Source organism: Rhinolophus hipposideros (assembly GCF_964194185.1).
Source record: "Rhinolophus hipposideros genome assembly, chromosome: 21".
NCBI classification, from domain to species: Eukaryota; Metazoa; Chordata; class Mammalia; order Chiroptera; family Rhinolophidae; genus Rhinolophus; species Rhinolophus hipposideros.
Window position 1 is genome coordinate 43,998,272 of NC_138067.1, and position 25,101 is coordinate 44,023,372.

General features: G+C 54.8%; 1 protein-coding gene across 3 annotated transcripts; it reads left to right on the top strand.

Annotated features, from left to right (window-relative positions):
• Positions 1 to 245: 245 nt before the first annotated feature.
• On the top strand, positions 246 to 23,510 carry KASH5 (KASH domain containing 5). 3 transcript variants are annotated; one of them, XM_081032828.1, is made up of 20 exons: positions 246 to 326; positions 2,441 to 2,578; positions 5,681 to 5,785; positions 6,150 to 6,336; positions 6,808 to 6,872; positions 8,105 to 8,165; positions 8,417 to 8,578; positions 9,120 to 9,237; positions 9,564 to 9,614; positions 14,193 to 14,270; positions 14,573 to 14,629; positions 14,909 to 14,968; positions 15,660 to 15,724; positions 15,888 to 15,975; positions 16,270 to 16,392; positions 18,207 to 18,265; positions 19,900 to 19,942; positions 21,202 to 21,266; positions 21,347 to 21,466; positions 21,568 to 23,510. In XM_081032828.1, exons 2-20 carry the CDS (start codon positions 2,536 to 2,538, stop codon positions 21,707 to 21,709), a joined length of 1,692 nt encoding a protein of 563 aa, XP_080888954.1. In that variant the 5' UTR covers positions 246 to 326; positions 2,441 to 2,535; the 3' UTR covers positions 21,710 to 23,510. The 3 variants fall into 3 exon arrangements, with proteins under 3 accessions (XP_080888954.1, XP_080888953.1, XP_080888955.1); XM_081032827.1 differs by having other exon boundaries at positions 265 to 352; XM_081032829.1 differs by lacking the exon at positions 14,909 to 14,968 and having other exon boundaries at positions 265 to 352.
• Positions 23,511 to 25,101: the final 1,591 nt, after the last annotated feature.

Sequence of the window (25,101 nt, forward strand, 5' to 3'; positions counted from 1 at the left end):
GCACAGGGGACGTAGCCTCCCCCTCCCTTAAGCCTTCCAGCCTTCACCTGCGTGGCCAACGCGCATGCGCCCGCTCCACTGGTCTGGGCGCGCGCTGGGGAAGGCCTACGCATGCGCAGCTTCGCAGTTGCAGGTACCGGCCAAACTAGCGCGCCCCTTCCTCCGATGTGCGCCTGCGCCGAGGGAGGGGCCCAGACGCGGAGGGGTGTAGGCGTCAGGCGCGCTCTCGGTCCCGCCCCGCCCTCTTTGCTTTTTCCGGTGGGAGTAGCGCGCTGGCCCTTTTTCCTGGGCAACTGCCGTTCGTCGTTCGTGGCCCTCGGCCTCAGGTGCGCTCTGAGGTTCCCCGGATTAGGTCTGTCAAAACCCCTCCCCAAATCCTGGCAAAGCCCCCAAATTATAGGGCAGGGTCCCCCGTATCAGGGGTCTCTTTAAAAGTCCTGCCATCCTGACTATATCGCCTCAGAAATACTGACAGGAAGCTACCAGGAGAGCTTATAGAAGATCCTCGACATTTTGTCAGAAACTTCTAGAAATTCTGTCAGTTTTCTCCCTCAGAGCCTAGACCTCCCCCAAATCCCGTTACGCTCCCTCCCCACATCCTATCAACCCCCCAAGTCCTGGCAGATCCCCAGAAATCTTGTGGAACCCACAAAAATTGTTAGATTCCTCCTCTCAAATATCCGACACCTGAAATCCACTCAGACACCCCCCAGAAATCTCGTCCGATTCCCCAGAAATCCAGAAACTCAGATCCAGTGGGAGAGCCTCTTGAAATCCAGTCAGAGACCCCCTAAAGTCCAGGCCCCCCTACAAATCCCCCGCATTCCTGCCCGGGTCCTCCTGCTAGAATCTCCCCGCCAGAGGCCCCTGAGGTTGGCCGGAGCATCGTGGTCCCCCACCAGGAGTGTGTCCCCGAGCCCGGCAGAAGCTCCCAGTGCCTCCTGGCGCCCTCAGAGGGGCGCTTCCCCGCGCAGGCCCCATGGCCGTCCACCCCCTTCCGCATGCCCAGCATTGTCCAAACCCTGGAAGGGTCTCTTTTCAAAGACCGTTTTTTTCTGGAATGTTCTAAAAGTCGCCAAGCAGCGTGCCCTCCACAGCGGTGGACCCCGTCCGGCGCCAGGGAGAGCAGGCTGTGGCGAGTAGTTGGTGAGGAAAGGAGGGCTGAGCAGGTGGGATGAGGACAGCCCGGTCCCAGGCAGCCCTGTGTGGACCGTGTGCCCCAGTGTCCTCAATGCAGTGTGATGGGCACTATTGTCCAGTGTGATTGGGGAACAGCACCCCTTTCACTCTTGAAAGTATCCTGGAGTTGGGGCAAGCAGTCTTGCGGTCAACCTGGTTGTAATGGAGGCAGGCCAGGACATGGTTGGGGCGCAGAGGAGGGCATCCCTAATTGCTCCAAGGACTCAGGAAGCCTCCCCAGGGAACTGTGGGCCAAGGCAGGGGCCCCAGGTGGAGACGGTGTGTGTGGTATGTTCTGGGCCTGGGAGGACCGTGGGAAGATGCTAAACTCCCACCGTCGTGATGAGAGCAAGGGGCCTGGAGGTCAGTCAGTGGAGAGAAAAGTGATTAAAAAAAAAACAAGGCGAGGAGTTGCGGGGCCCATTCTGTGCCTCGCTAGCCAGAGGAGCTGGGACCTGGTCCTGAGGGCACTAGGGAGCCGTGGGACGGCTGCGAACGGGAAAGATGGGCTCAAACTCGCGTGAGAGGCCAGGAGTTCCAAATACAGGCTGATAGGACAAGGATCCGTAGCCCCGGGCAGTGAGGGACCCCAGAGACAAATGGTCAGAAACATTTCCCAGAGGAGGGGACGTGCGAGCTGAGACAGGAAGGACTGGGAAGCAGGGTATCCCAGGCAAAGGCCCAGAGGTGGGAACAGGGAGCCTGGCTTGGGGAACAGCACACGGTTCAGAGTTGCTGGAGCAGCAAGTGTGATTTGGGGTCGAGAGGCAGGCGGGGCCAGGGTCGAGGCTTTGTCCCTGGGATGCTAGGGAGCCATGGACGGTATTGAACAGGGGAGGGGCAGGTCAGCTCTGGGGCCCGGTGGGAATGGACAAAAGTGGGAGACTGGAGGCTGGGAGGCCAGAGAGCAGGCTGGGATGGGGGCCCCGGGGAACAGGTCGAGGCCTGAGCCAGGGCCCTAGGAAAGGAGAGGAGGGGACAGGGTAGAGTCATTGGTGTGGACAAGCGGTGGGGAGGAGGGGTGGAGAGGAGGCAGTGACCCCCACCCACTCGGCCCCCTTGGTCTGTGCCACTCATTCCTCCCGTCCCCCTTTGCCGGCCCACACCGCCAGTCCATTAAGTAGGTCTGAGCCAGAGCTGCTGTGATGGAGGCAGGGGTGGGCAAACAGGTTCTGAGAGCCCAGAGCAGCCTGGGGCACAGGTGGGTCCCCAACTTGGGGTGGCTGGTCTGAGGAGGTCATTCCCCTGCTTGTCCTTCCAGGAGCTGTCCAGGCGGCTGGTCCGTTTCCGGTCCCTCCCAGTGATAGAGGGAGGCTGTTAGCATCGTCAGCAGCTGCGGAGCCAGGAGGGTGTCCCATGGACCTGCCAGAGAGCCTGGAAGGCAGCCCTGCTACAAAAAGTAGGTGGCTGGGCCCCTGTTTGCCCCGGGGGAGGATGCGGAAGCAGTGGGAGAAGAGGCGCCAGGCTGTGACTTGGGAGAAGTGGCTTGGGGTGGCTGAGGCTCCGCCTTGGTGCAGGGTAGGACGGAAGGAACCTGCTGTGTGCCTACCTGTCTGGCCCCTTGTCCCCTTTCCTCTGGGGAGGCCAGAGCAGAAGCCTCTGCCTGTTGTGTCCCCTGCCTGGAGCACCCTTTCCCAGGGACCCACAGGCTCACCGGGCTTCATTCAGGTCTCATCCTTCTGGCGCGCAGCTGCCCTGTCACCGTCTCCTCTTTCCTGCTTTACGTCTCTTCGTCTCTTCGTCTCTTCGTAGCACTGACACTGGTTTGTCTGTCTGTTCAGCCTCCATCTCCCCCCACTAGAGCAGGAGCTCCACCAGGCAGGTATTTATTCACTCTGGTATTTCCAGTTCTCAGAGCAGCACTGTCTGACACAAGAGCTGTATGTGTAATTTTAAATTTAGTTTCTAGGCACATTTAAAAGAAAAAAGAAACAGGCAAAATGTATGGCAATAAGAGATTTGATTTAACCTAAAGTAGCCAAGGTAGTATCCTTTTGGCATGTAATCAGTATAAGCATTATTGGAGATAGTCTCTTTTTTCACACAAGTCTTCAAGACCAGGAGTGTGCTTCAGTAGATGCACGACTAGTGCATCTCAGTTCACACGCGCCACAGTGCGCACGCTCAGGAACCGCACGTGGTGAGTGGCTGCCCTCCTGGTTAGCGCTGCCCTAGAGCAATGCCTGACATGTCGTGGAAGCTCAGTTTCTGCCCTTGAATGATTGGCTGGATGCAAACCAAGTGGGTGTGAAAGCCGCTTCGGCAGGAAGCTGGTGAAACTCATCTGCTAAGTGGGGAGCCTGAAGTGATGATTGGGGAGGAGCCACCCTCTGGGAGAGGCAGGGCCCGTTTCTCAGGGGCTCCCAGCATCCAGCAGCAGAGCCTGTGTCTTTTCTCAGAACCCTGGGCCTGGCCTCTGGCCTCTGGTCCCAGGAGGCTTTGCAGGGAGGAGAGTAGGAGGCAGACACCTGGGAACCAGCTGAGGGCCTTCTGACCGAGTGACCGGCATGGAAACTGCGCGGGCACCAGCAGAGGGCGTGCGGCCACCAAGGAACCTGTGGGCCAGGGCTGAGCCAGCTTTGGGAGGCTCTGAAGGCAAGGGAGGGACACACCCAGGAGAGATGGAGACAGAGGACCGCAGTGGGGGGGAGAGACAGAGACAGCAGAGGAAGGAGAGACAAGGCTCGGGGAATGGAGAGTCGCCGAGATATGGGAAGAGAAGCACAGACATGGAGACCGAAGGAAATGGGGGGCGAGGGACATGGAGACAGAGGGGCAGGACGCAGTGGGCGAGAGATGGGGAGGAAGACAGAAGGAAAGAGCCAGAAAGAAAACTAGAGAAGGGCAGGGACAGAAACAGAGGTAGAAACAGTGAGGAGGGACGTGAAGGAAGGAGAACAGGAGAGAAGCAGAGTGACATCTTCCTGTCGGGCGTGGGAAGGGACTGCAGACGTGTGTATCTGGAGCCAGGCAGCCCTGAGTTGACTCTGGCTTGCTGTCTCTGGCTGAACAGCCCTGGGCAAGTGACCTTGCTGGACCTTGGTCCTCCTCCCCAACATGGGGAGCACAGTGAGGAAGAAATGAGAGTGTGGGGAAAGCCCTGGGCACGGGCCCTGGCATCTCCCCTAACTGTGGCTTCCTGCTGTCCTTCCGGAGGAGCCTGGGTTCAAACCCGAGGGGGGCGAATTTTAGCTCACTACAAACAATCCTTGAAGAGTTAAAGGGATGAGAAAGCGCGCTCATAGGTGGAGCAGGTGACCTTGGGCAAGGTCCTAACTTCTCTGCGCCTAAGTCTCCTTATCTATAAAGTGGGGCTAATAATAATAGCAGCCACTGTGGTCCATGCAAAACGCTCAGAAGAGGCCCGAGTGAATAAATGTTTGATTCTATTACTGAGCTTCCACCATATGTCAGGCCCTCTGCCAGGGCCTTTTCAGATTTTATCTCATCTCTAAAAGGAAGGGAACACCACCCCCATTTTCCAGAGGAAGAAACTGAGTCTCAGAGAGGCTGTACCCGGGTTGTGCCCTGGGCCTGTCAGACCCTGAAGCCTGTGCTCAGCCGGCTGCTACACCCAACTGTCCAGGGAACTTTGAGGGTCACTTCCCACCTCTGGGAAAGAGGCTGTCCCAGTGGCTCCTGGGGTGGAGGATCTCCTCCTATATCTTGGAGCATTTATTGAGGACCTATTTTGTGTGGGCACTGTGGATACAGCAGTGGACAAACAGACCCTGGGACATTCACTGTGTGTGTGTGTGTGTGTGTAGGCTGTTCACATACACAGACCTAACCCAGCCTTCGGGAGGGAGATCACTCTACCCGCCCCCATTTTACTGGTGGGAAAACTGAGACTCCAAAAAGAGAAGCAGCTTGCCCACAGTCATGAAGCTGGGCTCTGAGCTCCTAACGGCTCTCCCACCACCCACCCTGCCTTGATAACCCCATTCCCCCTCACCTGGGGCCCCTGGCCTTGGGCTCCCATGACACCAGTTTTGACTCAGGAATGGGGGGGCGGAGAGATATCAGGCTCCCCAGGCAGGCTAGCCGACCGGAGATGTAGCAGGCAGAATCGACCCAGGCTGCCCGCACTTCAGGTTATCGGATTGTTCCTGACTCTCCTGGGCCCCCCTTCACCCTCAGCTCTTCCCAGAATCCTCTTTTCTTGGCCCTCCCCTGCCTCTGTTCACCTCAGAGCTGAGCCTGGGAGGCAGGGGAAGAGAAGAGGAAAGAGTGATTGTTCTTTCGTGTATCGGGCTCCTGAGCCAATTGGACACAAAGGATTAAACAGCAGGGGGGATTCCCTGGCCTGAAAGATGGTCCCCACATCCCCAGGGTGGGGGGTGGGGAGGTGACTCAAAGACCCTCGCCTTGCTGCCCCCACCGGAAGCTTCCTGCTGTTCCCCCCTAACCCCAAGTCCTGGCAGAGCCGAGTGAATGCCCTCCCCTACAGGAGCCCAGGTCAGTCCTCATGGGCGCTAGACCGGCCCTTTTGTCTCCTCAGTGTACCTCTGGGACCAGCCGGAGGAGGGGAGCTTGGGGACGCTGCTCAGCTTAGAGGAGCAAATACTCAACTCCACGTTCGAAGCTTGTGACCCCCAGAGGACAGGTGGGAGGGGCCGGGCAGCACCTGGGGAGCACTGGGCGTGGGAGAGACAATAATAAGGGCAGAGGTTGGAAACTGGGGAGCCATAGAGAGGGATGGGCCCCTTCTTACGGGTCCTGCTGGACAAGTGGGTGATTGTGGCTTCAGGAAGGAAGTGGATAAGGGGATGGAGGTGTTTCAGGCAAGGACGGTGAGGGAGGAAACTTGGGGGACATTACTGGAAGAGGCTGGGTGGGGCTTTGGGGCCTGGGAGAGGGAGGGAGGGTAGCCACGGGGCCTGGTGGGGAACAGCTGATCCTGTTTGGTCCACCCTCTGAGGTAGGCAAGACTGGGCCCCACCCCCCACTTGCCCATGCTCTGTCCCCAGGTGTTGTGGCTGTGACTCGTGTACTAGCCTACCTGGAGGCAATGACAGGACGGGGCCCCCAGGATGCACGCCTCCAAACGTTGGCCCGCAGCCTGGACCCCAATGGGGAGGGCCCTCGGGCCACTGTGGACTTGGACACCTTCCTGGTCGTCATGCGGGACTGGATCACCGCCTGTCAGCTGGACGGGTGGGTGCCCGCACCTCCCCCCTTCCCTGGGAAGTTCTTCCTGTGATCTCACCTCATGCCTGCTTACTGCAGCCAGCTCCCTTTGGGCACAGGGACCGCCTGTGGTTGGAAGGAGGCTGAGGAGAGAAAACGTAAAGAGATGGGGCTGGGGGGGGGTGTGAGGACAAAGTGCTTTGGATGGGGAGGTGCAGGGGGTCTGGGAGGCAGAAATCAAAGGGGCGGGAAGGAGAAGAAGGGGGTGATGAGGGGCCGACAGAGGCCCCTCCACACCCCTTCTCCCATCCCAGTCCTGCCCCTCCTGCTTTTCCATCTGGTCTCAAGCGCTTGCCATCTGGCCTCACCTTCCTCCCCACGGTGCTTGCTCTCACCTAACCTGGCTCCTCCTCTGGCCACCCCGCAACCCCCCTGCCAGTGACTGATCGGGGTTCAGGGGTGGCTGCAAGGGCTCTAAGCCTCATCCCTTTGATATAGAGGATTAGAGCTGGAAGAGGAGACGGCCTTCGAGGGGGCCCTGCCCTCCCAGCAACTGCCATCTGGTGAGATTGCTATATATAGAATGAAGCAGGCAGGCCCAGGGTCAGACAGTGGGGGTGCTTCCCACCCAGCAGCAGAGCAGGGGATAGAGTGGGACCCCAGGGACCTTTGCTCTAGCCTGGAGCTGTGAGTTCGGCTTCCTAGGTGCCTCCATGACTGCCTCCCAACATTCCCTGAGGTTTTGGGGGTTTTATTCCTCGTTGTTTCCAACACCTCCTTCTAACACCAGTCCTATTATAGAGCCCTAGGAGGCCACACCCACCTCTTAGCATCATTATCCCGCTGGCTCCCCCCTACTCCTAGCCTTGTGGCTCTTCCTTGAATAGGTTACTCACCTGCCCGTCTGGGCCTCTGCTCAGGCTGTTTTCCCAGCCTTAACTTTCCATACCTTCCCTCTCATCCTTAACACTTGGGGAAGCCCTGCGGGGGTGGGGGGTGAGGAGATTTCTGGGAAGCCCCAGGCTAAGGTCCCTTGCTCTCCACACACACAGACCTGCTTTCCTTGCCTTCAGAAATCTAATTACCTGATTAGTTACCTGCCCTGATGTTTGGTTAGTTAGTTGATTTGCTCACCATTGTATCCCCAGGACTTCATACACAGGAGGTTTTCCATAAACAAGTGTTTGTGTTATATTTCTCCAGCCTTACAAAAACAAAAGCCAATAAAATAGAGCTTTCTTGACATTGAACCTCCTGTCGGGCTTGGGGGCCAGGGGAGGGCTGTGAGCTGGGGAGGGGCAGGTCAGCTATAGGTGGGGAAAGACCCCCTGTCAGTGGGGAATGAGGCTGGAGGCCAGGACCAGGCTGTGGGAGGGTCCAGAGGGGGAGGGCAAGGCCTGAGCTGGGATGGGGCATGGGGACAGGACGGAGCAGAGAGTCCTTGGGGGTTTGGATAGGCCTGGGCTCTGGTAGACTGTGGGGTGAGGCGGAGCGGGGGACCCAGGTGGTGAGTGGGAAGGAAAGTGGGAGGAGGAACAGGTTTGGGGGCAGTTGAGGTGCTGCCCGATGTTAGGCGTGGGAATTACAAGGCTATGGTGGGGGATCCAGCCTGAGCTCATGGTGCTGATAGACAAGAGGCCTTCCCAATGGTGGGTGTAATTGCTGCCCCGGGAGGAAATGGGATCACCCAGAACAACTGTGAGGGTGGAGGCCGGAGGAGGGTCCTGCCCTGCATCCTGGGGCACCCTGACATCTAAGATCACCGGGAGCCTAACACCTGTCTGTCTCCCTCCAGGATGCCCAGAGGAGCCAGCCAACCTGGAGAGCTTTGGAGGCGAAGACCCCAGACCTGAGCTGTACCTATCCTTGGACCCCTCCCTGCCCTCCCCCTGCCTGTGCCCTCCAGCCTGCCCGGGCCAGGGTTTGGGGTCCTCTGGGGAGTGGGTGAGGGACAGGGGCTGTGCTAATAGCTCAAAGAGAGCAGGGCAGTCTCTGTGCTGTTCCTCCTTCTCCAGAAGAGCCCCCTGCGCCACCACCCTCACCACCTCCCTCACCTGGGGAAGGAGGCTGGGGCTGCAAGTGGTGACCTTGCCCTTCCTGCCACCAGGCCTGCCACCGCCGACCTGCTGAGCAGCCTGGAGGAGTTGGAGCTCAGTAACCGCAGGCTGCTCGGAGAGAACGCCAAGCTGCAGCGCAGCGTGGAGACTGCGGAGGAGGGCTCCGCACGCCTTGGAGAGGAGATCTCGGCCCTGCGCAAGCAGCTTCGCAGGTGGGCCAGCCCACGGCCACCCTCCCGTGGCCCTAGGGCCTTCCTGACAGTAGCCCCAGCCTCGCTCTCTGCTCCCTCTCTCTGTACCTCCTGCTCTGTGTCTGTGACCCCGCACTTGCCCTTTTCTTTTCCTCTTTCTGTGTTTTATCTTTCTCTGTGTGTCTCCATGGTTCTTGTGTCTCAGCTTCTAGGGTTCAGACTTCTCTCTTTACTCTTCCCTCTCTGCTTCTCCAGGTCAGCGGCCTATTCCTTTCCCTGTGCTCTGTCTTCTTCATGTCTATCCTGTTCCCTCTGTTTTAGTCTCCCACTCTCCAGGTCTCTGTCCCACCCCCTTAGTCTTTTAGGTAGAAAGTTGTTCCCCAATACTCGGTTCTTTACCCCCTTTTTTCTGAGTCCCTGTTTCCCTCTCTCTGGCCTGTCTCCCTCATTTCTGGGTCTCTGTCTGGGATTTCTCTGTTGCTTCTGTCTTGCTGAGAGACTCTATCTGTTTGGTTTCTGCCTTCGTCTCTCTCATGGCCCACCTGCGCCTGCCCCCACTCAGTACCCAGCAGGCTCTGCAGTTTGCCAAGGCTGTGGATGAGGAGCTGGAGGACCTGAAGAGCCTGGCCAAGAGCCTGGAGGAACAGAATCACAGCCTTCTGGCCCAGACCCGGCAGACAGTAGGTTCTGGGCAAGGGGCATGAAGGTACCCTCTTCCGTCCCCTTTCTTGGAGTCTGAGCAGCAGAGCCTGACTGGAGTGGGAAGGGGCTTCCTCCCTCACTTCAGGACTGCTCGCTTCAGACTTCAAAGCCAGATCTACTTGCCATCTCTTAGGACAAAGGGGACAGCAGAAGCCATAGGACTCCCCAGACCCATTCCCCCAGCGCCCCAGCCCTGCTCCTCGGGGACCCAGGCCCGAGTTATGTTCCCAGGGGTGGGAGAAGGGCAATATGGGAGCAAGGAGGCCGGAAAAGAAGCCTTTGTCCTCTCTCTGGGCTCGCTCAGGAAAAGGAGCAGCAGCATCTGGTGGCTGAGATGAAGACTCTGCAGGAGGAGGTGAGCTGAGGCCCAGCACCCACCTCACCGCTTCCCTGCTCCTTAGGATCTTCCCGCCCTGCCCCCTGCAGCCCCAAACACCCCCAGCAGCCTGTAACCAAACACTCTTCAGTCTGGTGAACGAGGCCCCAGAAGCCCAATAATGAGTAAATGTCCCTGAATGTCACATCGCTGTGTAAGAACTGCCATGGTTGGTAAGCGTGTGGGGCGCAGGGCGGAGTGCCTGGGTTCCCGCCTTCCCGCCGAGGCCGCCTGCATAAGCCTGAGTCAGCCAGTCGGTCCCCTGTCTGTGCTTCAGTGTCCTCACCTGTAGAAATGGGCGGACTCATGGAACCTCCCTCGTTGGTTTCTGTGAGATTTAAAGGAGAGCATGCTTGTCAAGCCTTAGGCAGAAAGCAGGGCACGTGGGAAGCAATCACTAAAAGTTAGCTAGTGTTGTTCATATGTTAATGTATTTTTATGGTGGAAAGATCACAGGCCTTGAAGTCAGCCCTGAGTTTACATCCCATCTCTGCCACTTACATGACAGGCAACTTTTAGACATGTGACTGCTCCTTCCCAAGCCTTAGTTTTATTCTCTAAGAATAGGGGAGAAGGGTTTCTGTTCAGCAGGCTTGTTGTGGGAATTAAATGATAGCTTTTAGCCCAGGGCCCAGAACGTAATATAAACAGGCCCAGTTCAACCTCACTGTCCGATTCAAGCCCCATTCCACCTGAGACAGAAAATGTCAGCTGAGGTAATTCAGGGTCCACTTAGTCCTTTTAGGTGGAAACTAAAAGTCCTCAGTTGATGGTGAAATCCATCACCACCTTCCCACAAGGTGGCGTCAGGAGACTCGTGCAGCACCCTAGTGCTCCCGGAGGCGGCGGTCCTCACTCAGCATCTGTGCTCTCTGCTGGTCACAAGATTGATGTGTGATGGCCCATCTGGTCCTTGGCCTTAGTCACCACTGCACGCTGGCATCCACGGGGAGGCCGGCATCGCCTTCTGGTCTCTGGACACACCGTCCTCACTGCATCTGCTGGTGGTGGCCCTTGTCTGGACCCCACAACCCATGAAGGTCGCTGGGGTTCTCTCTTGGCCGCTTCCACACCCTTCTAGGGGCACAGAAGAGGTTCAGCTGCTTTCCTGTGACTCTTTATGGCTACAGGGTCCTCACTGGGCCCTCTCTGCCTCACCTCCTCACACAGCCATCTCTATTCTATTATTCGCATGCCTTGCAGGTTCTGCGACTGGGATGGGAAATGCCTCTCTCTGATTCCCAGGTGTCCCAGGGGTTCTTGTGGTTCAACTGCATCCACCCTTGCCTCCCCTCACAGCTAACTCGGGGCTTGGGATGGCTCAGGGACCATTTTCTCTCTGTTGAACCTCTCCTTTGACTTCCCTACACCCCCCGCCAGCCCTAAGGCTCTCTGCCCAGTCCAGGCAATGATACTGGTCCTGCCTGATCCTCCAAAATCTTTGTCCTACGTCTGCATTATGGCTTTTACATTTAAACCCAAAGATTTCCTACTATCGTCCTCTGCCTCTTCCATGAAAATTCCCTCCCTTTGGGCTATGAGAATCTCGCTGCAGGATGGCTGCCACAGGATAAAGCATGAGGTGCAGACAGGAGGTGACTGTTTCTTCCAGGAACTTCTCATTTAAGAACAAGGAGAAACTTTCCCCAAAGCCTTATGGCAGAACCTCCCTCATATCTCACTGGCCAAAGTGGCAAATGATTATAGCCAGTCCACTCCCTGGCATGGGTAGCACAGCCACGCATAGATCTGGAATACTTTCAACGCCAAGGAATAGGACACCGAAGAACTGGTGGCTTCAGTCTGAAGGACACTCATTTCTTTAACGAGGTTTGGAAGGTCTCTGGGTTGGTTCAGTGGCACTTTGGCTTGTTTGTCTGACTGTGGCCTCGCTGTGAACACAGGTGGCTGTAACCTCGTTCTCATTCAAAACAGGACAAAAGAGCGAGGGGGCCCAGCAAAGTCTCCTCTCATGGCGCTGTGTTCATCAGAAGGAAAAGCTTTCCCAGGAGCATCCACTCCACCCCCACCTCAGAAGACCTCTCTTATCTCTCACTGGCCAGAAATAGACCACATGACTCCCCCAGCTGCAAGGAAGGCTGAGAGAATATCCTCAGTCTCTGGAGGGGGAGAGAGTGACTATTGGGTTAGCTAACTGGCCTGGTCTCCTGAATTTGCCAACATTCCCATCTTGATTCACACCCTCAGAGCTGAGACTGGGACCTACCTGCCCGAGTAAAGAGAGGAGCCCCCGCAACAGCAGAAGAAGGAATAAGCAGGGTGGATGGCAGCTGGCGGTCTCTGCCTCCTCCCGGCCCAGAAGACCTGCTGGCAGGTCAAGTGCCTTGAGCAGTGCCTGGGACATCCTAGGCGCTCGATAACTGGAGCTATTCTTGGATCCCTCCCCTCCATCTTTCCCCTCACTGGCAGCTGCCTACAGAGCATCTATAGATCGGGTTCTCAAGTTACAGCAGAATAATGCTGGAGTAAGGGACACTCAGACACTCAGCTTTCCTAGGGAGAACGTACGGAGCAGGGCTCAGGTTACTGCAGAAGAAGACAGGAGCGGCTGAGTAACCAGGTTCCCTGCAGAGTCGCCTGAGATCCAGCCTGCAAATCCCAACCAGGTGGACAGATGTTGACACAGCATTCCGGGCTTGTCCTTCCTCCGCCCTCCAGCTGGCAGTCCAGGCCCGCTGAGAAGGGGGATGGAGGGCAGCGAAGGGAGGGCTTGGAGCCACGCTGGCCTTGGTATCCCCAGGGGCACCAGGAGGAGAGGTGGCGAGGGAAGTGGACTGCCTCCATGCCCCAAAACGCTTTTCCCCCATACTGCTTCACATAAAAACACAGTGCAACTCGCTAGGCTTTTCGTGCCCAGAAACTACACTAGCATTTGGACCATATTATTCTCAGTTCCCATTTCGTGGCTGGCCCTGCCCACTGCCCTCTCCTCGCCTCCTTGTGCCCTCCCCTTCATAACGCTCCTCACCCTTGAGGACTGAGCCCTGGCCGCCTCAGGAAGCCCCTCATCTGGGCTCCCACAGGTCCTAGTCCTTATCCGAGCCCTCGTCGCACAGTACCGTCAGCTTCCACATTGGTTTCCACCTCTAGTGATGAGCTGTTTGAGGTAAGGGATGAAGCTGGTTCCCCATTCTCACCCAGGGCTACATCTGACTCTGAGGACAGTACGACGGTTATTTCAGGATTTGGAATCAGATTTGGGTCTGAGTCCGCATACCACGTGACCTTGACCATGTTTCTTCACCTCTCTGCTCCAGTTTCACTGTAAAATTGGGGATGATGACAGTAAAAACATTGTTAGGACAGCCAGACGTGACATTCTTCCTGAATGGCACAGTAAGACGTGTATAGCAGCACCCATGAAATCTGCCCACCAAAAAGCTGAACAAGAGTCTGGACAAGGCCCTGAATCTGCCCACCAGTTTACAGGAAATAATGAGGATTCAAGAAGATGGTGAACGTCACCACAGGAAGGAGAAACAATAAACCAAATCCAAACGCACCAATTCTACAGGACAAATTACCTGGTTTCTTCCACAAAAGATGGGCGCCCAAAAGTGCCAGGGTTGGGAGGTGAGGCATCACCATCAGATAAAAAGAAATGAGACATTTCAACCCAAAGCCTGTGGACCTGTTTAGATTCTCATTCAAACAAACTACATGTGAAAAGACATTTGTAAGACAACCAAGAGGAAAAACCACGAATTGGGTATGAGATGATATTAAGGGATTATTACTAGTTTTGTGAAGGGTGGCAGTGGTATTGCGGTTTTGGTCAAGAAAAGGTCCTCAAGTAGGAATGAAATGCGGGAGTAGTTACAGGTGAAACAGTATGGTGCTTGGGATTTGCTTTAAAACAATCTGGTTAAACCCAAACAAAACAAAAAACCCAGGGGATAGAGAAGAAACAAAAGGGGGAAGCTATATCATTATTGAAGCTGGGTGATGGGTAGTGGGGGTTTGTTACACTGTTGTTTTTACTTCTCTGTGTTAAAAAACTCATAGTCCAACGTTTTAAATGTACTTTTTAATGTAACATTTGCCGAACATTTGGCAAGCACTGTTCTAAGTGCTTTGTGTTCATTAACACGTATTTGCCTGAGTCACCCCCTGGATGACATGGGGCGAGTTGTTCAACTGTTCTGCGCCTTTATCTTTAAAATAGGGGGTAAGATAATAAGCATGCATCACTTTTGTGAAGAGAAAAAAATGAAAGGAAAAATAAAATAAGGGATAAGAAATGAGTTCACACGTGCGGGGTGCCTAGTCAGTGTGAGCAATCACTATGAACGCGTTCACTCCTCACAGCAACCACGTAAAGTAGGGCCGAGCTCACCCCCCTCATTACAGGTGGGGGACCAGCCGAGGCACAGACATCACAGCTGAGATTCCATAGGATGCTCGGAGGATTCCATGGGCTGAAACACACGAAGTGCTTAGCATGAGGCGCGATGCGCATCGCGTGTCAGCCAATGTCAGCTGTGAGGATTAACATCGTCGTCGGCTGAAAGCATGACCTGCCCTTCCTGCTTCCAGAACGGGAAGTTACTGGCTGAGCGCGATGGAGTGAAGCGGAGGACTGAGGAGCTGGCCGTGGAGAAGGATGCTTTGAAGGTGCCACCCCTCCCTAGTGCCTTGACAACTTCCCAACAGCCCCGGGGCCATTTTGGTCCCCTCCAGTTTCAGCCACTGACGCCTAGTGAGAGCCAGGGACTTCCATCAAGCCTTCAGGCTCCCAGGGCTGCCAGGCAGCCTGGCTGAAATCCCTCTTGGTATAGCTGATGTCCAGAGCCGTCAGGGAGGTTGAGGAAAGGGGCTCGGTGGTGGGCATGCGGGGGGGGGGGGTAGGCATGCGGGGGGGGGGCAGGGCTGAGACGGTCCTGCCAGGACCGATGGACGGGCTCCTTCCTTGGCAGCGGCAGCTCTATGAGTGTGAACGCCTCATTTGCCAACATGAGGCCGACCTCTCTGAGGTGAGAGGGCTGGGGAGGGGAGGCGGGACGTTTGCTTCCCCATGCACCTGCCTGTCTCCTGCCCTGAGTCTGGAAAGGGAAGTCCTGCCTGGCTCTCCTCCTTGGATAGGCAAGCAGCCCAGAGAGGCCAGAGGGTTCCCCTGATGTCCATGCATGACCCTGCAGGGTCTGGAAACCCGGTGCTGTCCCTCAGCTAGCCCCTCCCCCAAGCCCACCCTGCCCTCCTGGCCTCCGTGTCTGTGGGTGGGCCCAGTCTCAGTCAGTTTTGGCCTTGCCCAGCGCACTTGCCACGCGGAGAGTCTGGCCAAGACCTTGGAAGAGTACAGAACAACAACCCAGGTAACCCAGCTGCCCTTGCCCACCCTTGGTGGCTTCCTGCCTGGCCTTGCTGTCCTCACTTCTCTTTTGCCATCTCCAAGATTTACTGCCTCTTTCTGTATCTGTCAGTCTTTTCCCAGCTAGGCTCATCTCACTTCTATCTCCACTGTTTGACTGTGTGTGTCTCCTCTTTCTGTCTCCCCCTGCCTTTTCACTTTTTCTCCCTTTCTCTCTCATTCTGTGTGTCTCTGTTTTCTCTCTTTCACTTATAATCTCTGTGGGTCTGTCTCTTTTCACTGCGTCTCCCCTCCTTATCTCTCTGTGTCTCTGCCTGGCTGATTTACATTCTTGCCTCAGTCCCTCTCCGGATCTGGTCTGCCTTCCAGGACAACTCCTTTCTCTGTCCCTGGTCTTAATGAGTCTCTTGCACCTCGTGTGTCTCTTGCCTCTCTGAGAATCTGTGTCTATTGTCTCTATTCCGTGTGTCTGTCTCTGCCTTCTTTTTTTAAATTTTCCTGGCTGGTCGGTTACCTTCTGGATTCTTGCTGCTCTCTCTCTCTTTGGCTTCCTAAGTTTCTGTCACCGCTTTCTTCCCCATGTCCCTTGGCAATATGTGTCTGGAGGAGCCCAAAGAAGTCGGGAGTGGAACTGACCTTGGAAAGGGGATGGGGAGGAATGGAGAGCTAGCTGTCTCTCACCCCTTCCTTTGCAGGAACTGAGGCTGGAAATCTCACACCTGGAGGAGCAGCTGAGTCAGACCCAGGAGGGACCAGATGAGTGAGTGAAATATCGGGGGTGGGGGAGGAAGGAGGGGAGCCTAAGGGCAGGGACTTGAAGCCTCTATCCCCAAGGTGGGCAGGGCAGCAACCCCCCTTCCATAGGCCGACTGAAGGAGGTGGGCAGGCACGGAGACAGCCTTTCCCCTCCTGACTGTGCCCAGGATACCCGAAGGGGCTCAGGCAAGAAGAGTGGGCTGGACCACGCTGCTGCCCCCGTCACTGGGCGTGGAGATCCAGGCCATTCGGCAGGTGGGCCTGGCTCCCTCGAGCACCACAACCCATCGCCAGCTGCAGTTCTGACTCACCCTACCCTGTTTCCCCCAGGACCAGCTGTCCTTAACCTCACTCCTAACCTAGGCCTAGGTCCTGGCAGCAAACCCTTCCTGGGTTCTGCCTCCACCCCAGTCCAGCCTCACAGCAGCTGCTTACCCCTCCCATCCCCACACCTCAGCCCATCTCTATCCCATCTCTATCCCCACCTCTGACCTGTCTTCTGCCTTAATCTGGCCTCCCTGACCTCAGAAACAACTTCTCCTCTCCCAGAAACAAGAAGTGGCAGCTGCCGAGCTCTCCAGCCCGCTGTGTGGCGTGTGGCAGTGGGAGGAGGGCATCAGTGAAAGCGAGAAGGAAGCTGACTTTCTACCTGAAGCCCCACCTGAGGGACAGGTGAGCACGGGAGGGCCTGAGCCCACTGGAGTCCAGATCTGGCAAAGGGACCTGAGACTCCAAGTGCCTCACTGTTCCCCAGACAAATGTTGGCTGAGGGACCACTGGTTCCTGGACACGGAGCCCAAGCCTGCCCTTAGGGACTGACCTGCTAGTGTGGTAGATGAAAGAGAAGAAAGCAAACACACAGATTCCTTTGTGGTGGTGGTTTAGAAAACCCTGTCAGAAATCACCTTATTTAAAATGGTATTACAGCGGGAAGTGAATTATTCTTCCTGACACGATGAAATACATTAAACATTTACCTTTGAATACAAAGCATTTTTAAGAAAGGCTTAGCATAAAGTACTTACAACCAGTTATTACTAATAGAATCCATAACATCAAACAAATGAAACTAACGACATTAAGTGATAGCAAAAAAAAAAGAAAGGCTTAGCAAACCCACTGTGAAAACTTGAACTCAACAATAACCATTGTTTTATGACTTCTATAATTACCTGAACAATAATATTACAACATCATTTGAAATAACTGAGACAACTCATTTTTAACGTCCATGACTAAAAAGTGAGATTTTAATCTTAGTGTGAGAAGAATTTTTTTTAAAGAAAACATTGCTAACAGCTCTGTAAACACCTCTGTATTGTCTTGAAATCTATACTATTTCAAAGCTGTTCACCATCCTTAAAGAAAAAACTCATTTTTCTGCTCAGTTTCCCTGGGTTGAGAGAACCTAGACATTGTGGGAGCCCAGAGAAGGGGGTACCTGTGTCAGGTGGGAGATTGGAAGAGATATCACAGGGAAACTGACACAGTTTATTTTGAAGAAAGAAAGTTAAGTGATGTGAGGAAAGAGCAGCCTTCTGGGCAGTGGGGAGCAGTATGTGCAAAGCCTTGGGGGCACGAAACCGCATAATATGCTTGGGGAGTAGAGGGCTGCTGGGGTATCTAGTGAGAGATGAGTCTGGGGCCAGATCATGAAAAGAATCCCCTGTCAGTCAAGCTAAGAGATTGTCCTTTTCTCCATCAAGCCACAGGAGGGCTGGGAGCAGGGGTGGACAGGATCAGCTCTGAATGTAAAAATATCCTTCTGGGTCCACATGGGGACTGACCAGAGGCTGGGAAGCCAGAGAGGAGGCTGAGACAATGGTCCAGACGGGGAGGAGGAAGGCTGCGCTGGGCCAGGGCCTTTGGATGGAGAAAAGGGGACAGGCAGAGAGAATGGGCAGGAGAGACGAAGGTGCAGACAGATGGGCTGGGGTGCAGGGTGATGGGAAGGGAGGAGAAGGGGGAAAATGCTGAACTTAACCTTGTGATGTTATGAGGGGAAGGCCCTGAGGGACGTGGTGGGGAGGGGTGGGCTGCTCGGGTGGTGGGTGCATAAAGCTGGAGCTCAGGGATGTATTTAGAAAACAGTGTTGAGTTGGTGGTTGAGGCCATAGGATGAGATGAGTGTGGAGAAACGGAGAGGGACCTGGGTCCTGAGGGAGAGCGGGTGGTGGGGCTATTCCAAGACCAGGAACTTGGGAGGGGCATAGGGTTTGAAAGGGAAATGCGGAGCTCCTTCTGGGCCCAGGTTAGTGTAAGAGGCTTGTGGGAGAATTTTGGGGGACCTGGACTCCTGGGTCCTGAAGAAGAAAGGGGCTTGGTGGGACCCAGAACAATGGTCCAGTTTCTGGCTTCTGCTCCTGGGGGGAGGATGATGGAGCTATCACTGAGGATGGGTCCCAAGAGGAGGGTAGGTTTTAGAAGAAGGTGGTGAATTGTTGAGGTGTTGCAGCCTGGGAAACCTAAGCTTTTCTTTCCCACAGAGAAACTTCCAAGGAGAGCCAGAGCACTCTCACGAAGGAAGGAAGGAGCAATCAATTTGGTAAGACGCTTGCTCCTCCCAGAGCCATCCCTCTGACTCGGGGTGACATCTGATTCTCAGATGGATGGAGTCCAAGGACTGGGGTCACACATCACACGTCACTCATGCATTCATGCTGAGGTGACCCTGGGCCTGTGAAGCAGGATGGGTCAGACCCAGCCCTGCCCCCAGCAACTCCCAGTCTAGGGGGAGATAGTCCCTGATCCAGTAGTTCCTGGAGGACATCTGGCACTTGACCCCACAGCGGGTGGGGTGGGGAGGAAGGCTTCCCAGGGAGGCCGTGCCTGAATGGGGTCCTGCAGGAATGGTATTGTATAAGAGCCCCTTAGACAATAAGATGGGACAGCTCAGTCCCTGTCACTGTCACTGAACACACCTCTCCCGGAACCCTGGCATGAAAGAGACTCAGACCAGGCCCCTGAAGAGAACCCTGGAAATTGGGAGAGCGTGGGGCCTCTGGAATCAGACCGCCTGGGTTCAAATCCTAGCTCCGTTCCTTTGTGATAGGGTTGATGCAAGCATTTGACGTAATGCTTTGGCCCCCTCCCTGTGATTGTTACGAGGCTTGTGTGCAGGCCTCTGAGGATAGAGAAAGAAAGCACTAGATGTCTGGGCCCATTCTCCTCAGGGCCCTGGCCTCAAGGCGTCCGGTTTCCTGTGGTGCCTCCCTCTCCTCCCCTCCCCCCTTTCAGGCTCCCAGCTGCAGCAACTAATGAGGCTGCCTGCCATGGGCTCTAATTGGACTTCTCTGGGAAAGCTGAGATTGGGCAGGATGGGGGCTCCGGAGCTGTGATCTCCCCTCAGTCACCAGGAAATGGAGGGGAGAAAAGACTGAGCAGCAGCGGTGGCAGGGGCTAGACATCTGAGTTTCCGGGGTTTAGGATGGGGGGGCAGAGGCCGTGTGATCCATAGATTGGGAAGCTGGGAATGAGGAGAAGTGAATCCTGTGACTCCTAGAGGTGGCTAGGAGTAAGGACTTGTACCTTGAGAGGGGCTGGATGCCTTTTGGGGTGCTAGCTGAGGAAACAGCTATATCCCAAGGGTATTGGGTCTGAAGTCAGAAGGCTGGATCCCTGGGCCCCAGTGAAGGTGGTAGCTGGTGATGTGGACATCAGGGCCTCCAAAGGGTATCTGGCTGGGCAGCTTGAGGCCTGAGTCCCTAAAAAGACATTTTGGGTTCAGGCAGCTATGACCCTAGGAGGGGCAGAGGCCAGGGGCTTACACCCTTAAGAGAAATTATTTGGGATGGGGGCAAGGCTCACACAATTGGATTCTGGAGTCTGAGTCCTAAAAGAAGACCCAGTAAGTCTGGGACTCACTGAAAATGGTGCAACCCAGCAGACAGGTAGTTTGGGCAGGGTCTACATGGCCCCGGTCTGAGTCTCTGGTGTTTTTGTGAGTGAGAGAGCCAAAGCCTCAGCTCCCAGGTGAGGCATCAACTGGACAATTACTAGCTGCAAAAGCCACTTACCCTTTTGGGAGTCACTGACTCTTTTGAGTCTGGACCCCAGATCCATCCATGGTTGCCATTCTGTGTTAAGACCCCAGCTTTAAAGGTTCTCCCCAGCCCCTCAGCAGGTGAATGGGAGCCAAGCAAAGGAAAGATGCTTGCAGTGACATTGTTGTCGCCCCAGGTTGCCCAGAAGAGAGGAGGCAGAAGCGGAGACCCAGGTCACGGTAGGCAGTCCCCAGTACCCTTCCCCATCCCCATCCACTTCAGGAGGGGGCTGATGTCATGGCCGCCCCTCTCCAGCTCCCACGCACACCTCCACTCCTCAGGAGCAGACAGAAAAATCGTTTCTCCACAAGATAATAAGGCCCTCGCTGTAGCTAATGAGAGCGGATGGTGCTATGGGGGGAGGCCTGCAGGAGCAGTGGGCGGCCAGAATGTTCCCGGGGACACCCCCCCTATGCACACACAGGGCTGCAGACACCATGTCACGAGTCTCACAGACGTGGTTACACCCCCGGATTACGAAAATACACACGCACAGGCACCCACACACGGGAAGGGCCGGGCCCTCCCCATCCGGCCTCGGAACGCCTTTAGGGCACAGAACCAATCACAGCTTCCCTGCCCAGCACCACACACCGGGTCCTTTGCTCCTTGAAAGTGGCAGGTGACAATCCCCATCTCAGGCAAGGAAAGGAAGGGAAGGAAATGTGAGGTGAAGAGCCTGCGGTTCTTGGCTGAGGAATGTGAGAGCCCAAATGTGTGCCCGGCTCTGTTCCAGGTACCTGGGACCCTTCAGGGTCCACCCCATCCAAGATGGTCTCTGAGTAGCCTGACACCAAAGCCCACCTCCTTCTTGCCACGCCACGTCCCTTCCATGAAGACTGGGCCCCGCCTCTGTTTCCTTACCTGGTGTGGTGATGGTCTTGACCAGCTCACAGGGTGGGGATGAGGGTTAAGGGTCATGTGGTAAAGAGCCTGGCTCCAGGTCTGACACAAAGCAGGCACGCAGTAGGTGGTGGTGGTGAAGGTGGTGTCTGGGACTGGTGTCCACTTGTTCTTTATTACTGTATTTTTGTTGTCATTGGATGCTTCCAGAATCCAGTAGAAGTGGAAATAATCATATTGAATAGCTCACAGAGTTACTGAGCGCTCACTGTGTGCCAGACACTGTTCTGAGCCCCCCTCCCACTTTTTTGAGTTTTACCTGCATTCACTCAGTCTCCACTTCAGCCCTGTGAGGTGGGTACTTTCCTCATGCCTGTCCAGCATGTGGGGAGAGTGGGGTAACATGCCAAAGAGGCACAGGCAGAAGCTGGCAGAGCTGGGACCCCCAACTGGCAGTGTGTCGCAGAGGAGCTCGCGCACGGAGCCACTCATTATGTTCCTCCCACTTCCATGTGGTCACTTCTGTCCAGTGGGCTGAACTGAGAGGCTCTCCCAACCCAGGGTCTCAAGGTTGTCATCTCCTCCGTCCTTCCAGGCTGAACACCCCGTCCTTCTGGGAGACCTGCCCCCTGGAGACATCTCAGGGAGCTCTCCGGAGAGGTAACAGGACCCGCGGGCACTGGGAGGGACTTGGGGGACAAGAAAAAAGTCCAGTGCAATTGCCTTGCTCTCCTTCCCAGCGGCCCTGCCAACCCGGACCTGCAGCAAGCCCTGGTGCCTGTGGAGAAGGAGCTGGTCCCAGCCAGGGGGCCCGTCTGGGGCCAGTTCTGCCTACACCCCCTGCACCCCCAGCAGCTCAGGTGAGCCCCAACGCTTCTCCAGAAGTAGGGTGGTGGTCAGACATGGGGGCGCACAGGCTCCCCTGGGCCCCACCCTAAGCACTGTCCCACCACCGCACCAGGATCACTTGGCACCCGCTGCTCCCAGCGCCTGTCCTGGGCCTGCTGCTGCTGCTGCTGTTCTCCGTCCTGCTGCTGGGCCACTCCCTTCCCCACGCCTGGCCCCACCTCCAGCTCTGCTACCTCCAGCCCCCGCCAGTGTGAGCCATGCTCCCCACCCCTGAGAGCAATGTCTAGTTCAGTGAATTCCCTGGGGCTCTTTTACTGTTATTCCTGTTGTTGTGCCATTGTTACTTGGGATTAGCCCAGTACAGGGACCCCAGATACAGTACTCCAGGCCACACCCCTGTATGGGGTCTTCATGTGAAATCTCTTGGTTTTTTAGTGTTGGTGATTACGTTTCTTAACAATAGAAAAACACACCCGATAATAGGTTAAGCTCTAGGGGTTTATTTTCCTCACAAAGCAAGCCTGGAGAAGAACAGCTCAGTTTCCACAACCACAGGGCCAGCGTACTGTGATTCTCTGTGATTTTCTTGGTCCTTCCGTCATGCTCAAGGGATGGCAAGCATTGTAGCTTCATACGTCATATCTGCAGGGAGAAGGGGAAGTGTTCCTTCTTTTTTATTAAAAAAAGAAAATCAGTAGCCTTCCCAGAGCCAGCAGCAGACCTGTATGTATGTCTCATTGGCCAGACTGTTTGGCATGACCATCCTAGCTGCAAGGGAAGCTGGGAGACTGAGTACCTCTCCTGGCAGAAAGAGGGAGGAAGAGATGTGGGCCAGGCACACACCACAGATGTCCACTGCAGTGCAAACAGCCAACAGGAAGTGGACCAAAGTGCCATTTGTTCACTCAGCAAACACTATTTACCATCTATTTACCACAGCTAGACCTTAGGAGATAAAGCTATAGAGAAACAAGCCCTCTGATGCCAAGTGTTGATTTTCTCCCGAGGATAATGGGAGGTTTTGTTGCTTATTTTTGGTTATTTGTTTTAATTGAGGTGTAACTTACAGATAAATGGACAAATCTTAAGTGTGAGCTGGATGAATTTTTTAAAAACTTTTGTTTATTTTAAGTGTGTTTTTCCAGGACCATCAAGCTCCAAGTCAAGTACAGTAAGTACCTCAGTTTTCGAACGTCTCCGTTGACAAAGATTTCGGTTTACGAATGCCATAAACCCAGAAGTAAATGCTTTGGTTTTTTAACACGCCTCGGAAGTCGAACGTGTCACGTGGCTTCCGCTGAGTGCAAGATCCTGAGGCCTAGCTGTCAGCTGTTTTCAAATGTTTCGGAACTCGAAAGGTCTTCTGGAACAGATTACGTTCGAAAACCGAAGTACCACTGTAGTTGTTTCAATCTAGTTGTGGAGGGTGCAGCTCACAGTGGCCTATGCAGGGATCAAACAGGCAACCTTGTTGTTAAGAGCACCGCGCTCTAACCAACTGAGCTAACCGCCCACCCCCCAGCTGGATGAATGTTTACATATGTAAACACTCATGAAACCAAAATCCAGATCAAGATGTAGAACCGGTTCAACACCACAAGAGCTTCCTTGAGAGAGTTTTGAGCAAGGGAGGGCCAGAGTCACCCCTAGTTAAAGACAGATAGTGATATAGGTACTGCAGGCTCTGTGGGAGCCCACAAAAGGCACGTAACCCGCCTGAAAGGCTAGAGATTTCTTCCCAGATTACCGTGTTTCCCCAAAAATAAGACCTAAACGGAAAATAAGCCCTAGCATGATTTTTCAGGATGACATCCCCTGAACATAAGCCCTAATGCATCTTTTGGAGCAAAAATTAATATATGACGTGGTCTTATTTTCAGGGAAACACAGTAGTGAAATCTGTATTAAGTCTTGACAGATGGGTACGGTTGGTTACGGTGAGCAGGGACTGAGGAGGTTGTCACAGGCAGAGGAAACAAAGGATGTAAAGATCAGGTGGTAGCAAAGAGCTTCTGTGTGTGGAAAGCCACAGGCAGCACCGTGTTGCTGGGATTTAAAAAAAAATAAAAAATAAAAAAAGATTTGGAGCCAAGGGAAGGCTTTGAGGCTAGAGTGGTGAAAAGTAACTAGAGGTGGGCAAGAGCCCACGAAGGGTTTTGAACACCAGCTTAAATTTTACTCCGAAGTGCCCAAAAGAGGGCTGTGAGCAGAGAAGGAGCAAAATCAACTCGGGGTGGGAAAGAGACCTCTGAATCTATGTAGGGGACAAATAATGGAGTGAGGCAGGAGGTGGGAGAAGGCTGGGGCTGTGGTCCTGGTGTGAGAAGATGAGGTCTTGACCTGGGCCTGGTGTGTGGGTTGAAGGAAGGGAAGGGCAGAAACAGGCATAGCAGGAGGGACGGAGCCAGGGAAAGGGCAAGGATAGCACCTGGTTCTGACCCAGTGACTGGTAGACTGGAGCCATTCCCAAGATTGGGAACCACGAGGAGTGGGTTTAGGGGAACATTCTAAGCTCATTTGGGATGGGATGAATGTCAGGGTTCCAAGAGGTGGCTGGAGCCCTGAGACCTGAGCTCCGGGCCTGGAAATGGGGGTCTGGTTTTTAGCCGTGAATGGTGATCAAAATTTTCAGGATTCCTGAACTTTCCGGGGGAGAGAGGAGGGAAGGGATGTTTTAGGCAGCGTTTTGTGACAGCCTCAAACACTAGGCAGAAATGTACGGAGAAAGTAGAGTATGGGAAGAGTACAGGCCAAGACCCGGCTACCAGGCCCTCCAGCAAATAGGACTAGGTTCTTCACAGTGTTTAGAAGAGTGCCTGGCATATAGTAACTGCTCATAACATTCTAATCCTATTTCTCCCTAAGAGTAGTGGAAAGATCTAGACTTAGAAGTTGCACCGATTTGGGTTCCAGTTATCCTTCTGTCCTGTACTAGCACTGGCAACTTGGGGAAATTGCTCCTGATGTTCAGTCTTGTTTCTTTGTAAAATTTGGCCTACTCTGATGGTTTTGAGGAATACAGGAATATTCAGTATTTCAATAACGGAGAAACAGGCTTACTTCACGGCCTAAGGGCCAATTAGGGCGCTGTCCGCCTCCCAGAACTGCAAATTATGGGAGAACTTGCCAATCACCAAGCGCCAGTCCCGCCCCCTTCCCATTCGCGGCCTCGCCCAGTTCCACCCTCTTTCCTAGACCAATCAGAGCGTGGTCCGTACGAGCTGCACCCTTGAGCGCGGTTCAGAGCCCTCAGCGTTTCGCTGGGAGTGGGTTGCCATAGTCACCTTTGAGGGGCGGAGCTGGAGGGCTAGCCGAACCTCCAGACAGAGGCAAATTCTGATTGGCTGGTTCCTCGCTTCACCGGCATCCCGGGTGTCCCCCGGCCCTCGCCCCAACCCTTCCAGAACCTGACGCCTGGTCCACTTTCTCCTCTCTTCCCGCCCCAACTTGCTGCCTCTATAGTCTCCCTGGAAAGGCGCAGTTAGAAAACCCTGAAGGAACTGCTGAAGGCTGCTGCGAGAGAGGGGGAAACCCTTTTCTAATAAAAACGTTTTGCTTGTTGCGGGGCGTTGTACTGAAGTCCTCTCATGGTGTATCTGGTTTAATCCTCAAATGAGGAAAAGGAGGCTCAGAGGTTAAGCCCTTT

Bases quoted from the DNA above. Each gene is read 5' to 3' on its own strand.
- KASH5 (XM_081032828.1), top strand. From the start codon at position 2,536: ATGGACCTGCCAGAGAGCCTGGAAGGCAGCCCTGCTACAAAAA. The intron at 9,615-14,192 runs GTGAGCTGAGGC...TCCTGCTTCCAG, and splicing joins TGAAGACTCTGCAGGAGGAG to AACGGGAAGTTACTGGCTGA. The intron at 16,393-18,206 runs GTGAGCACGGGA...TCTTTCCCACAG, and splicing joins AAGCCCCACCTGAGGGACAG to AGAAACTTCCAAGGAGAGCC.